Source organism: Mauremys mutica, chromosome 11 (assembly GCF_020497125.1).
Source record: "Mauremys mutica isolate MM-2020 ecotype Southern chromosome 11, ASM2049712v1, whole genome shotgun sequence".
NCBI classification, from domain to species: domain Eukaryota; kingdom Metazoa; phylum Chordata; order Testudines; family Geoemydidae; genus Mauremys; species Mauremys mutica.
The window spans coordinates 63,318,274-63,330,301 of record NC_059082.1 but is presented as its reverse complement, the minus strand read 5'-3'; the positions used below and the strand labels follow the sequence as shown (position 1 = coordinate 63,330,301).

The 12,028-nt window shown below is 38.6% G+C and overlaps 1 protein-coding gene across 4 annotated transcripts in view; it reads right to left on the bottom strand.

Annotated features, from left to right (window-relative positions):
• Positions 1-9: 9 nt before the first annotated feature.
• NUBP1 (nucleotide binding protein 1) overlaps positions 10-12,028 on the bottom strand; it is a 39,572-nt gene continuing 27,553 nt past the window's right edge. The window contains exons 1-4 of one of the 4 annotated variants that reach the window (XM_044978973.1): positions 4,984-5,132; positions 3,510-3,620; positions 859-942; positions 10-307 (exon numbers count right to left, since the gene is read on the bottom strand). In XM_044978973.1, coding sequence (XP_044834908.1) covers positions 170-307; positions 859-942; positions 3,510-3,539 — 252 coding nt within the window. In that variant the 5' untranslated portion in view covers positions 3,540-3,620; positions 4,984-5,132 and the 3' untranslated portion in view covers positions 10-169. Of the gene's footprint in view, positions 308-858; positions 943-3,509; positions 3,621-4,983; positions 5,133-12,028 lie in introns of those variants that run through there. The other 3 variants (XR_006572323.1, XR_006572324.1, XM_044978974.1) reach the window with 3 other exon arrangements.

The following is a 12,028-nucleotide window of genomic DNA, read 5'->3' as shown; positions in this document are numbered from 1 at the left end:
CTAGCTGGTGTTCAAATATTATGGTGATTGCACACAATAAGAACAGGTAATTAAAGCAAGGACATAACTTAAAAGTTATTTATTTGCAGTACAGAAAAGGAGTACAAGTCTTTACATTCTTTTTATCAATTCAGGACACAATAGTTGCTTTCTTGTAATAACTGCACATTTATTCCATTCCTTGGCTAGATAATTTTTCTTGAGTGGTGTAGGCCACAATATTCTTGAATCCCTTCAAAGAGGCAAAAACAAGGTAGTAGTGAACTTCCTTTAGGTATTGTTGATCACTGTATGGATCTATTGCCTGCTGTGGGCATAAGTCACAACATTTTATCTATCATATTACCCTAACTTATATTTGGTTTAAAGAATATCACAACATGCCTCTTAGTATTCAAATAGCAGAAGAAAAATGGGTCTTTCTGCATTTTGTACATTTGCTCTTCCAGAAGTGTAAGAGTGGCACATTCAAAACTGCATTCACTGGTAAGCTACCAAATTCCATTTAAGAAATGCCTGTTCATAGAAAGTTAGCAAAACTATTTTATTTTGTCAATAAGAGTACATGATGTATTTGCTGGAACTCAATGAAGGTCAAAATAAGCCATAGAAGACCCACTTATTTTAGTCACCTGGAGTTAAATAGCTATCATTTTAACAGAATTTAATTGTTTAAAATATAAGTGGCTGAAGTAATTCTCTGAGACAAATAAAGAGATAACAAATGGTGCAATTTCATGATTCTTATACTGTACATTCTGCCAAAATTATGCTGTTGATGCCTTCATAGCATATTTTAGAAATTAATTGCTCAGACAAGTAATTCACAGATCAGCCTTTTAAACACGACATACTTACTTTGGATGATATTCCTGTAAGATGAAGTAGCTGGGGACTCAGGTATTTCAGACAAAAAAGATTGGCCTTTATCACAACTTTTCCCTAAAAAAGAAAAAAAATAAGCTAAAACCCTTGTGATGCAGGAAAACAAACAAAACAAACAAAAGTTGCCTGAAATTTACCTCCCCAAAATTGCTGTACCAGTCCAGTGAACCAAGGACTTATGTTCTTCCTGTGTCAGTAACATATAAATGAAGCATGGTAGCTATTTTCTTATAGATAGCTATTAGAACTAAGTAGCAGAACAATGTAGTTTTTCAGATTGAGGTCCTAGGTTTTCCTAGATTTAGAAGTCTATGCACATACCCTGTCTATACCATCCTCCAGCTACATGGGATGCTGTTCCTTAATTCTGTGAAGAGTAGCACCAAGATGGTCTTGCTTTACACTCGATACAGTGTAGATTAGCGTATATTATCTACTGGTAACTTGGTTCTTTACATAGTAGCTCTTTGCTTTTCGTATAGCTAATTATCCACTGAAAGAATCCAACTAAATTCATACAACTAGCATTTTTTCAGTTGTTATAGAAGCTCTAGTTTTAACTATATCAAAACTTGATGTTACAAGATTTTAGTCTTTCTTGTGGTATGGTTTAATCCAGTCTGCAATTGTAAAGGAGCGTTTTTTTAAAAAAATGGCACACTCTAAATTAGTCATGTTAATAAGGGTGAAAGGCTGACATGATTACTATTTAAACCTAAGTAGGAAGTTCTCTCATCATTTTACTTATTTCAGACTAAACCATATTATCACAGTTCCACAAACTATATTTACAGGACTTTTCATTCTAAAAGAGTCAGCTATTGGACACTGTGTTCTTTGTTTATCACAGTGAATAAGTCTAACACATAGTTGATATGCCAAAAATAACCCTAAAGTAATGCCAAGCACATTGTTGCTTTTTATTATGTAATTTGCCAACCTTCCCTATTTGAGGATCTAGGGGCACTTTACCCAGGAGAGAAATATTTAAATTTTGGCACATCATCTCTGCTCCTCCAGTTGTTGGAGGAAAGATTTGAGATCCAATCTGTAATATTAAAAAAAAAAAAAAAAAAGTAATACAAGACAACTCCAGAAAAGATCATTTTGAGAATGACATTTCTTCAGTTTTGTTTAGTGGTATTTTCCAAACATCACTTATTGAAATCCCAATTAAAACAGGACCATATATTGTGGGCTTCTGAAGGCTGTGTATGGTAGTTTGCTGGCATACTATCACTAAGTGCACTGGAGGTCTACACAATTAAAACATTTGACCTAAGCTTTCACACAAATCATTTCTGCCCATTAAGAGCATTTTAGGTGCATATATAAATCACAAGTACCATTTCTAATACATTTTTCCTCTAGTCGTCTAGTTTAGGTTACTATTCCTCCAAGATATTTATTGTGGTATATACACAATCCTAATTTTAAAATTGTGGGTTAGAATTTAAATTTACAAGAGAGGGATTTGACAGCAGACTGTGTGGCTAGCCAAAAGGTATGAATATTCTTTAATTCTGACCTGCAAAAACCTAATTCTTTCCAAGACCTGGGACTCCTGAGCAGAGACTGACTATTATGTCTGATTTTTCAAGCACGCATATTGCTCTGAGGATGTGTTCAAATGGGTAATCGGTTGATGCCAAGGAGCTCACCTGAAACCCATGGACCCACATTCCCAAGACCAGCTGATAATGACCATTCAAACATGCAGACTAATGCACTACCATCCTTCAGTTCTTCTCTGACTGGGTCAGTAACATGTCATCTTGTTCCCTTCCTAGCCCAATCCTCACACTCCATGTTTATCATGACTGGAACATACAATCAGGCATGGGAATGTTTTTAGAAAATGATTAAGGTACACAGTGTAGCTACACCCCATTCCATCATGCTCCCAGTTTGTACTTTCATGAGCTGAAAATGCCAAGGAAGTTCTGAAGCAAAAGCAGTACGTGTAGCTCACTTATGTAATAGGGTTATCAGGAGTTCAACATCTAAAGGAAATGGTTAGTAATGCAGAAACATCTAAATGTTTGTGTAAGCTTTTAGAAGCAAAATAAACAAGAAGGGAGGATGCAGTAGTGCTTGAACACACAGCACTTCAGAAGTTTCCTACATCACAGAAGCTGCAACATCCCACATCATCGATTCAGAGATGCCAGCCAGTGGCTCCTCTTAATAGGAGCATTTAAGACACAGAGTTGTTAAACACAGATCTTAAAGTAGGTCTATCATTCAAATATAGATGTCTAACGTGTAACATCCCGCTGTGTAGCTGAAGCCTCCATTTCAAATTTGCTATTTTTATTCAATGTCCTGGCTCCTTAAAAGAACATACAAAAGTAGTTCTTGGCCTCAGGAAAGCACCTTTTGTGACTATCTAAGGACAACAGTACATGTATAAAGAGCTTGATGCTGTTTCCACCAACAAAAACAGGATTTTTTCCTGTACTACTCCAAAAAGGATTTTTTAATGAATGGCTTTACTCAGGAGATCAAGCAAGTTTGTGCCATGATAAGTAAATCCTTCCCCTTCCCTCATGGTCAACACAAAACATATATACATTTGGAGTGTGTATATTAAGACAAGTTAAAATATTTTTAGATAGTCTTACCTTACATTTTGGGCATACAAAGCCACTCATATTTTTAACACCACCTATGATTGGCAGTTTCACCTTATGACAGAAGTTGATCTCCTTTCAAATGTCCTGAAGTGATATTTCCTATCAAAGGCAAGTGTTACTTTGTCAGTCCACATGTACTGGACTTTTTCCATCTATGGATTTCCCCTACAAAGCAAGCTTTCCTCGTCCAGAAATCTTTCAAGCAACTGTTACAAGAGTGCTTACTGAATTCTTGCTGACATCTCTTCACATTCTGAGCATGTTTTCCACCATCAGATTAAACATATAACCTATTGTCTGGTTTACTCAGTTAAGGTATCTTCTGTTTTGAGACTGCCCAAAGATTATCAAGCTTTTTAGATCTTTATTCAACCAACTTAGCTTCCAACATCTTTAAATCTGTCCAACAATTCTGGCATGGGATCAACCATCTTTATGCATATCACCTGCATTCATGTCTTATCTTCAGTGACAAGTATTATTTAAATAGAACGGATTATGCAAATATTACTTTTGCATCTACTGTTAGTTTACAGAAATACATCAAAAAACTAATCTGGTGAAGGTGTTGAGGAAGATGTGCAGGAACGGGTTTACTCACTCTTTCCAAAGTAAATTCTAACACCACTCCCTAATCCTCACCCTTCTCATGCACATGCCTGACCTCATTTCCTTCTACTCCCTCCTACCACATACCTTGCATTCTGCTCCCTACTCAGTATTCCACTTGTTTCCTGCCACTTGTGCCTCTGGACATTTTCTTGTTGCTCCTACTCCTGTAAAACTGCCTCTTCCTGCACAATTGGCCTCTTCTCCCCTTCCTTCAAATTACCCACCAAGAATGTACCTTTGATTTAGCTAGACTTCTGCCACTAATCTCAGCTCTGGTGCCTGACTTCAAAACAACAACAACCCCCCGCCCACCAAAAAAGACACATTATACACACCTCAAGAAGGAAAAGTATACTAAACCACAGAGGTTCTAGTTTCCTTAAAAAATAAAAATTAAAAAAGCTCACCATGATTCTCCCCCATTCCAACATCACTAGTATTGTCCTGCTGTCTAATGTTATCACTCCTTACCTCCCTCCTAACACCACCTGTACGTCAACAGTATTGCAAGGTCCTGAAGGCAAAGGACTCTGAAATCTATAACATGCCATAGAGCTGTATACAAGTTCAACATAGTGTCATTTAAATGAGAAAATTATTTGTTCTCTACGGCTCAGCATCCAATAATTTGGTTGTGATGAATGGGTCACACTGGGCATGGGTCCCAAATGGCAAGAAGAAGATTCTGAAGACAATTGGCTGAGTTAAATCATTTCCTTCTGTGGAGAGACATTCCTGTGTGCCTACATGCTATAGTTGATTGACATGGTCATTTCTGCAAAGTTCCTAAGTGTTCCAAAGCAAAGATTTGATTTAACTGGTATTACATTTGTAGCAGTACTTCTCTTACCTGAGGGGTAGTGATTATAACTGCAACATCTATGTATGCGGAACTTAGATATGCACAATAGATAAATGTTCATCTGAAGTACCTGGAGGTGTATCCACAATAAGGTAGTCAATTTCACCCCACTGCACATCATAAAGAAATTGTTTGATCATTCCTAAAATCAAATGCAAGATGAACAACAAATTTGAAATTTAGAAACATACAAGCTAGAAAATAGCAAGTGTGCACAGTTTCCTCAATCTCCACTGTAAACTTAAAGGATCCAAAAGCTTGAGTGAGACATTCAGAATTTGATCTGTTATTCAAAATGTCTCAAAGGCACTTTGAGAATCTATTCTATGCTAAAAGATTACCCGAAATATGACTGTAGCCACACTCACCCTCAAAGCATGGGTCTATTCCGCAAGGAGAGTATGTAAAATGGTACCGTCTCACTCAAAATACCTGCTCTGTGTCTGACTTCAGCAAATATATATTTTTACTCCAGTTAACAGTACAGAGCCAACACAGATGAGTGAGGTGGATTCTATTACTTCCCATGTATTGGAATTATTTAGCAAGTTCCATTCAGTTACATCTGTAAAACTCCATCTATGGCAAGCGATAAAAGATATCACTGAAGCCATAATTTTGCCTGCAGAAGTTTCATTACTGGTAGTGATGCCATAAAATAAAGAATTCAGTTTTACTCTCAGATCCCATCATTTGCAAGGCTGGTACTTAGAAGTCACCAGCTTTTCAGTTGATCATTTTAAATATAGAAGGTTTTGGATACAACAATCCTGGACTCTCACAATATCAGTACAGAATCACTGTTCAGAAAGATCTGCACCTTAAGTTATACTTCCAACAGAGCATTCTACTCAAATTTGTCTATATTTTAACTTATGCACTGTCAAACTTGAATCGAGTTTTATCAATCAAAAGTTAGGTACAGCAGAAAATGTAAGCAGAAAGCATGGGATGTGAGACCGAAAGGGCTAAAACATAGTAATTTGAAATCTACAATAACATGGAGATCACATGTTAAGTTCTGAAAAAAGTATAAGCAGTTTTATTACATAAGTTAATCAGCAAAACTGGCTCAAAAGAATATTGTCTATTGCCATAATCAAATGGTCTGCTTCCTTCCAGTTTTCTTTTATGCACAAAAGGATATTAAAACAAACAGTATACATTTAAAAGGTTGAATTATTAACCAAATAAGACAGTTTTGCCACCTATATTCATTAAAAAAAAAAACCCTGAACATCAGGTAACTTGAAAATTATGATGTTGACTACTGAGATTTCTTTCAGATATGCAATCAATTTAGGAATCTTTTTAAAAATGTGATCAATATCAATGCCTGTTTAGAAAGTTCATTAGACCCGTGCTAACACTGGGCAGTAAACTATAGATATATGCCCAAGTGTGAAAAAGTATAAAATATACATTTTAATCAGTAGTATGCATGCAATAATATTTTATCAAATATAGACTCCTTAGTTTCCATTGAGCCAATCTTAACCAAGTTGTTCTGATTATGTTAGAGAGCTCAGTTCAATATAAGAACCATCCTATAGTGGAAGGAAATACTCAGAATAACTGCTTTTCAACAAATCAAGTTTTATATGGAAAAAAGGAAGCACTGTCTACATTGCAATAGTTTATGCTCCCCGATGCAACAATCAACAACAATGAAAATACTTGAGCTACAGACCATTTTGCGGGGGGGGGGTCATTTCCAGATAACAGCATCATCAGTACCACTGAGCTAGAACCCCACAGACATGACACTTAAGTTTTCTTCAGCATACTAGAAAAGAGGAAGCATAATATTAAAATAGCCCAGAAAGAAATTTACTTGACAAAATAACATCCTTACCAGTTCTTAAATGGAGCAAACAGTTTAAGAAAATGGATGTTGGAGGAAAAGTAAGGATACTTCATTTTTTCAAATCAGTCAAAGGCTGCATGATTTCTGTACAACAGTTTGACTGTATTTACATTTTAAAGAGCCTTTTACAAACTAATAATGCCAATTAGTGCAATAATCTTCACAGATTCACTATTGAGAAGGCATGTGGCTAAATTATTTCCCTTTCTCAGATTCAGAAAAGTATTTCTGTGGTGGCATGTAAAAAAGTTTGAACAAAATCTGAAATAGTTCCATGCATTTTGTTAAGAACATCACTTATGTTATCCCTTGGGATTTAATTATCTGCAGTGTTATAATAACTGAAAGTGAAGTATTGTGCATGAGAACCAGAAATAATGAAACCGACTAGTCTATTTTCACTGCCCAAACCAAAATAAGTGCAAAAGGAAACAGTTGAAAAAGCGAAACTTTACTTTGTTTTAAAATATTCAGTTATAATAACCCACTGTGATGCTAGTAACAGAAGGAATTTTTGTTAAGCTCTGACTTTTAACCTGTAGTGCGTCTTTAAGAAGCAGGATGTCTGTATATGGAAAGACTGAGTGGTGGGGAGAAAATAGTTCTAGTTTCTATCTGGAATAGGCCCCCTAAAATGTATTCTTTAAAATAAATAAATAAATAAATAAAAACTACCTCACTAACTTACCACCGGAGACCATCCAGAACCACTCCAGTGAACATGAGGATAAAAGCAATGTTTTAAAAACCCACATATGCAGTATATACACAAAGCATGTAAAATATAAGCTACACTGTAATGCTACATTTCAAATCAGATGCCAAAATGTGTTAACTGTATTGAAAGAGTCAAATGTCCATATCAGAAACTGCAAAAAGGCAGAGTTCCTGAATTAGTCAGTAAACAATGAATTCTGTCAATGTTGCTCAAATGGCCATTGCAGCAAACATGCTGCCTAACAGTTTGCAATACAGCCCTCATACCCTTGCTGCAGAAAAGTTAACCCTGAAGGACAGAAATATTTGAAGGAAGGGAAGAGTCTGAGGCTGTTAGCCACTGCCTGTAAGTATAGGGATACCTGCTAAACATTTGCTATGTAGAGAAGGTTTTGTCATAAAATACAACAAAACCAGAAAGGGCACTGGCAACCAACTCCAGAGAAACACAAGTATATACAAATTGCTCTCAAAACCATTGCTTCCTTATACCAATGGCATTACTTTCCTAATAATATGTCAGCCTGATCATAGATAAATGTCTTAGAGGCTGCTAATTGCTTGGCAAAGGCGGGTCAAATCTCTTTCTAATACAAACTTTATAAAGCCGCGCACAAGCGACCCGGGGCTGCTAACAGGGAGTTTCGCAAGGGAGTTTAGAAGGGGAGTGGGAAGGGAGCGAGAGTCCCTCGCTGGCCGTAACCCCTTCCCTGTGGCCCCCCCCTAAAATCTTAAAACCTATAAACCAAACCACATTCAAAACCTCTTTCTTTAAACCACCCTTACATTAACTAGGAGACAATGCAGGCAGAAGCCCAGCAGCAGGGTGGGGGCTATCCAGTTTATTGCACTGAGTGTAGCATGTATGATTACCTGCCCTGTGGGCGGGTGGCGTATGTGTGCAGTCGGTGCAAGGAGCTCCTGGCCCTCAGAGACCATGTATGGACTTTGGAGGCCAGGGTGGCGGAACTGGAGGAGCTAAGAGAGGCAGAGAGGTATGTTGATGAGGCTTTCCGGGACTCTGTAGAATTGTCCCACCTCCGCTCAGACAGCTCCTGTGCTGTTGAGGAGGAAGAAAGGCCCAGGAAAGCAGAGCAATCAATGGGAGCAGAGGGAAACCTTCCCATAGTTGGGACCCTCCTTCCAGATGGTGCTGGGGTTGCCTCTCGCACTAAGGTTGCCTCTCCGGGGGAGGGAACTCCAGTTTCTAGGAAAAGGCAGGTGTTAGTAATGGGAGATTCGATTATTAGAAATGTAGATAGCTGGGTCTGTGATGACCGGGAGAACTGTATGGTGACTTGCCTGCCTGGTGCGAAGGTTGCGGATCTCTCGAGGCATCTAGATAGACTTATGTGTAGTGCTGGGGAGGAGCCGGTGGTCGTGGTACATGTTGGTACCAATGACATAGGGAAGGGTAGGAGAGATGTCCTGGAAGCCAAATTTAGGCTGCTAGGGAAGAGACTGAAATCCAGGACCTCTATGGTGGCATTTTCAGAAATGCTCCCAGTTCCACACGCAGGGCCAGGGAGGCAGGCAGAGCTTCAGAGTCTCAATGCGTGGATGAGACGATGGTGTAGAGAGGAGGGGTTCACGTTCATTAGGAACTAGGGAAACTTCTGAGATGGGAGGAGCCTATACAGGAGAGATGGGCTCCACCTAAACCAAAGTGGAACCAGACTGCTGGCACTAAACATTAAAAAGGTTGTAGAGCAGTTTTTAAACTAGGAGATGGGGGAAAGCGGACTGCTGCAGAGGAGCGTGTGGATCGGACACAGACTTCTCTTAGGGGAGAGTCTGATGATAGAGAATCTCCAGGTTATAGTCAGGAGCAGAGGACTGAAAAGTATAATGTAAGGGCCGGATCAGATGATAAACAGTCACATAAAAAAGAATCTGGCACATCAGAAAAAGGCAGGCTAATAAACAGGGACAAGTTTTTAAAGTGCTTGTACACAAATGCCAGAAGTCTAAATAATAAGATGGGTGAACTAGAGTGCCTTGTGATAAAGGAGGATATAGATATAATAGGCATCACAGAAACCTGGTGGACTGAGAGCAACCAATGGGACACAATCATTCCGGGGTACAAAATATATCGGAAGGACAGAACAGGTCGTGCAGGGGGAGGAGTGGCACTATATGTGAAAGAAAGTGTAGATTCAAATGAAGTAAAAATCTTAAGCGAATCCACAGGTTCCATAGAGTTTCTATGGATAGAAATTTCATGCTCTAGTAAAAATATAACATTAGGGATCCATTATCGACCACCTGACCAGGACAGTAATAGTGATGATGAAATGCTAAGGGAAATTAGAGAGGCTATCAAAATTAAGAACCCAATAATAGTGGGGGATTTCAATTATCCCCATATTGACTGGGAACATTTCTCGATACTTTAAATGACTGCTTCATGGAGCAGCTGGTACGGGAACCCACAAGGGGAGAGGCAACTCTAGATTTAATCCTGAGTGGAGCGCAGGAGCTGGTCCAAGAGGTAACTATAGCAGGACCGCTTGGAAATAGTGACCATAATACAATAGCATTCAACATCCCTGTGGTGGGAAGAACACAACTGCCCAACACTGTGGCATTTAATTTCAAAAGGGGGAACTATACAAAAATGAGGGGGTTAGTTAGACAAAAGTTAAAAGGTACAGTGACTTTAGTGAAATCCCTGCAAGTTGCATGGGCCCTTTTTAAAGACACCATAATAGAGGCCCAACTTCAATGTATACCCCAAATTAAGAAAAACAGTAAAAGAACTAAAAAAAGAGCCACCGTGGCTTAACAACCATGTAAAAGAAGCAGTGAGAGATAAAAAGACTTCCTTTAAAAAGTGGAAGTCAAATCCTAGTGAGGCAAATAGAAAGGAGCACAAACACAGCCAACTTAAGTGCAAGAGTGTAATAAGAAAAGCCAAAGAGGAGTTTGAAGAACAGCTAGCCAAAAACTCCAAAGGTAATAACAAAATGTTTTTTAAGTACATCAGAAGCAGGAAGCCTGCTAAACAACCAGTGGGGCCCCTTGATGATCAAAATACAAAAGGAGCGCTTAAAGACGATAAAGTCATTGCGGAGAAACTAAATGGATTCTTTGCTTCAGTCATCACGGCTGAGGATGTTAGGGAGATTCCCAAACCTGAGCTGGCTTTTGTAGGTGACAAATCTGAGGAACTGTCACAGATTGAAGTGTCACTAGAGGAGGTTTTGGAATTAATTGATAAACTCAACATTAACAAGTCACCGGGACCAGATGGCATTCACCCAAGAGTTCTGAAAGAACTCAAATGTGAAGTTGCGGAACTATTAACTAAGGTTTGTAACCTGTCCTTTAAATCGGCTTCGGTACCCAATGACTGGAAGTTAGCTAATGTAATGCCAATATTTAAAAAGGGCTCTAGGGGTGATCCCGGCAATTACAGACAGGTAAGTCTAACATCGGTACCGGGCAAATTAGTTGAAACAATAGTAAAGAATAAAATTGTCAGACACATAGAAAAACAAACTCTTGAGCAATAGTCAACATGGTTTCTGTAAAGGGAAATCGTGTCTTACTAATCTATTAGAGTTCTTTGAAGGGGTCAACAAACATGTGGACAAGGGGGATCCGGTGGACATAGTGTACTTGGATTTCCAGAAAGCCTTTGACAAGGTCCCTCACCAAAGGCTCTTACGTAAATTAAGCTGTCATGGGATAAAAGGGAAGGTCCTTTCATGGATTGAGAACTGGTTAAAGGACAGGAAACAAAGGGTAGGAATTAATGGTAAATTCTCAGAATGGAGAGGGGTAACTAATGGTGTTCCCCAAGGGTCAGTCCTTGGACCAATCCTATTCAATTTATTCATAAATGATCTGGAGAAAGGGGTAAACAGTGAGGTGGCCAAGTTTGCAGATGATACTAAACTTCTCAAGATAGTTAAGACCAAAGCAGATTGTGAAGAACTTCAAAAAGATCTCACAAAACTAAGTGATTGGGCAACAAAATGGCAAATGAAATTTAATGTGGATAAATGTAAAGTAATGCACATTGGAAAAAATAACCCCAACTATACATACAACATGATGGGGGCTAATTTAGCTACAACGAGTCAGGAAAAAGATCTTGGCGTCATCGTGGATAGTTCTCTGAAGATGTCCACGCAGTGTGCAGAGGCGGCCAAAAAAGCAAACAGGATGTTAGGAATCATTAAAAAGGGGATAGAGAATAAGACTGAGAATATATTATTGCCCTTATATAAATCCATGGTACGCCCACATCTCGAATACTGTATACAGATGTGGTCTCCTCACCTCAAAAAAGATATTCTAGCACTAGAAAAGGTTCAGAAAAGGGCAACTAAAATGATTAGGGGTTTAGAGAGGGTCCCATACAAGGAAAGATTAAAGAGGCTAGGACTCTTCAGCTTGGAAAAGAGAAGACTAAGGGGGGACATGATAGAGGTATATAAA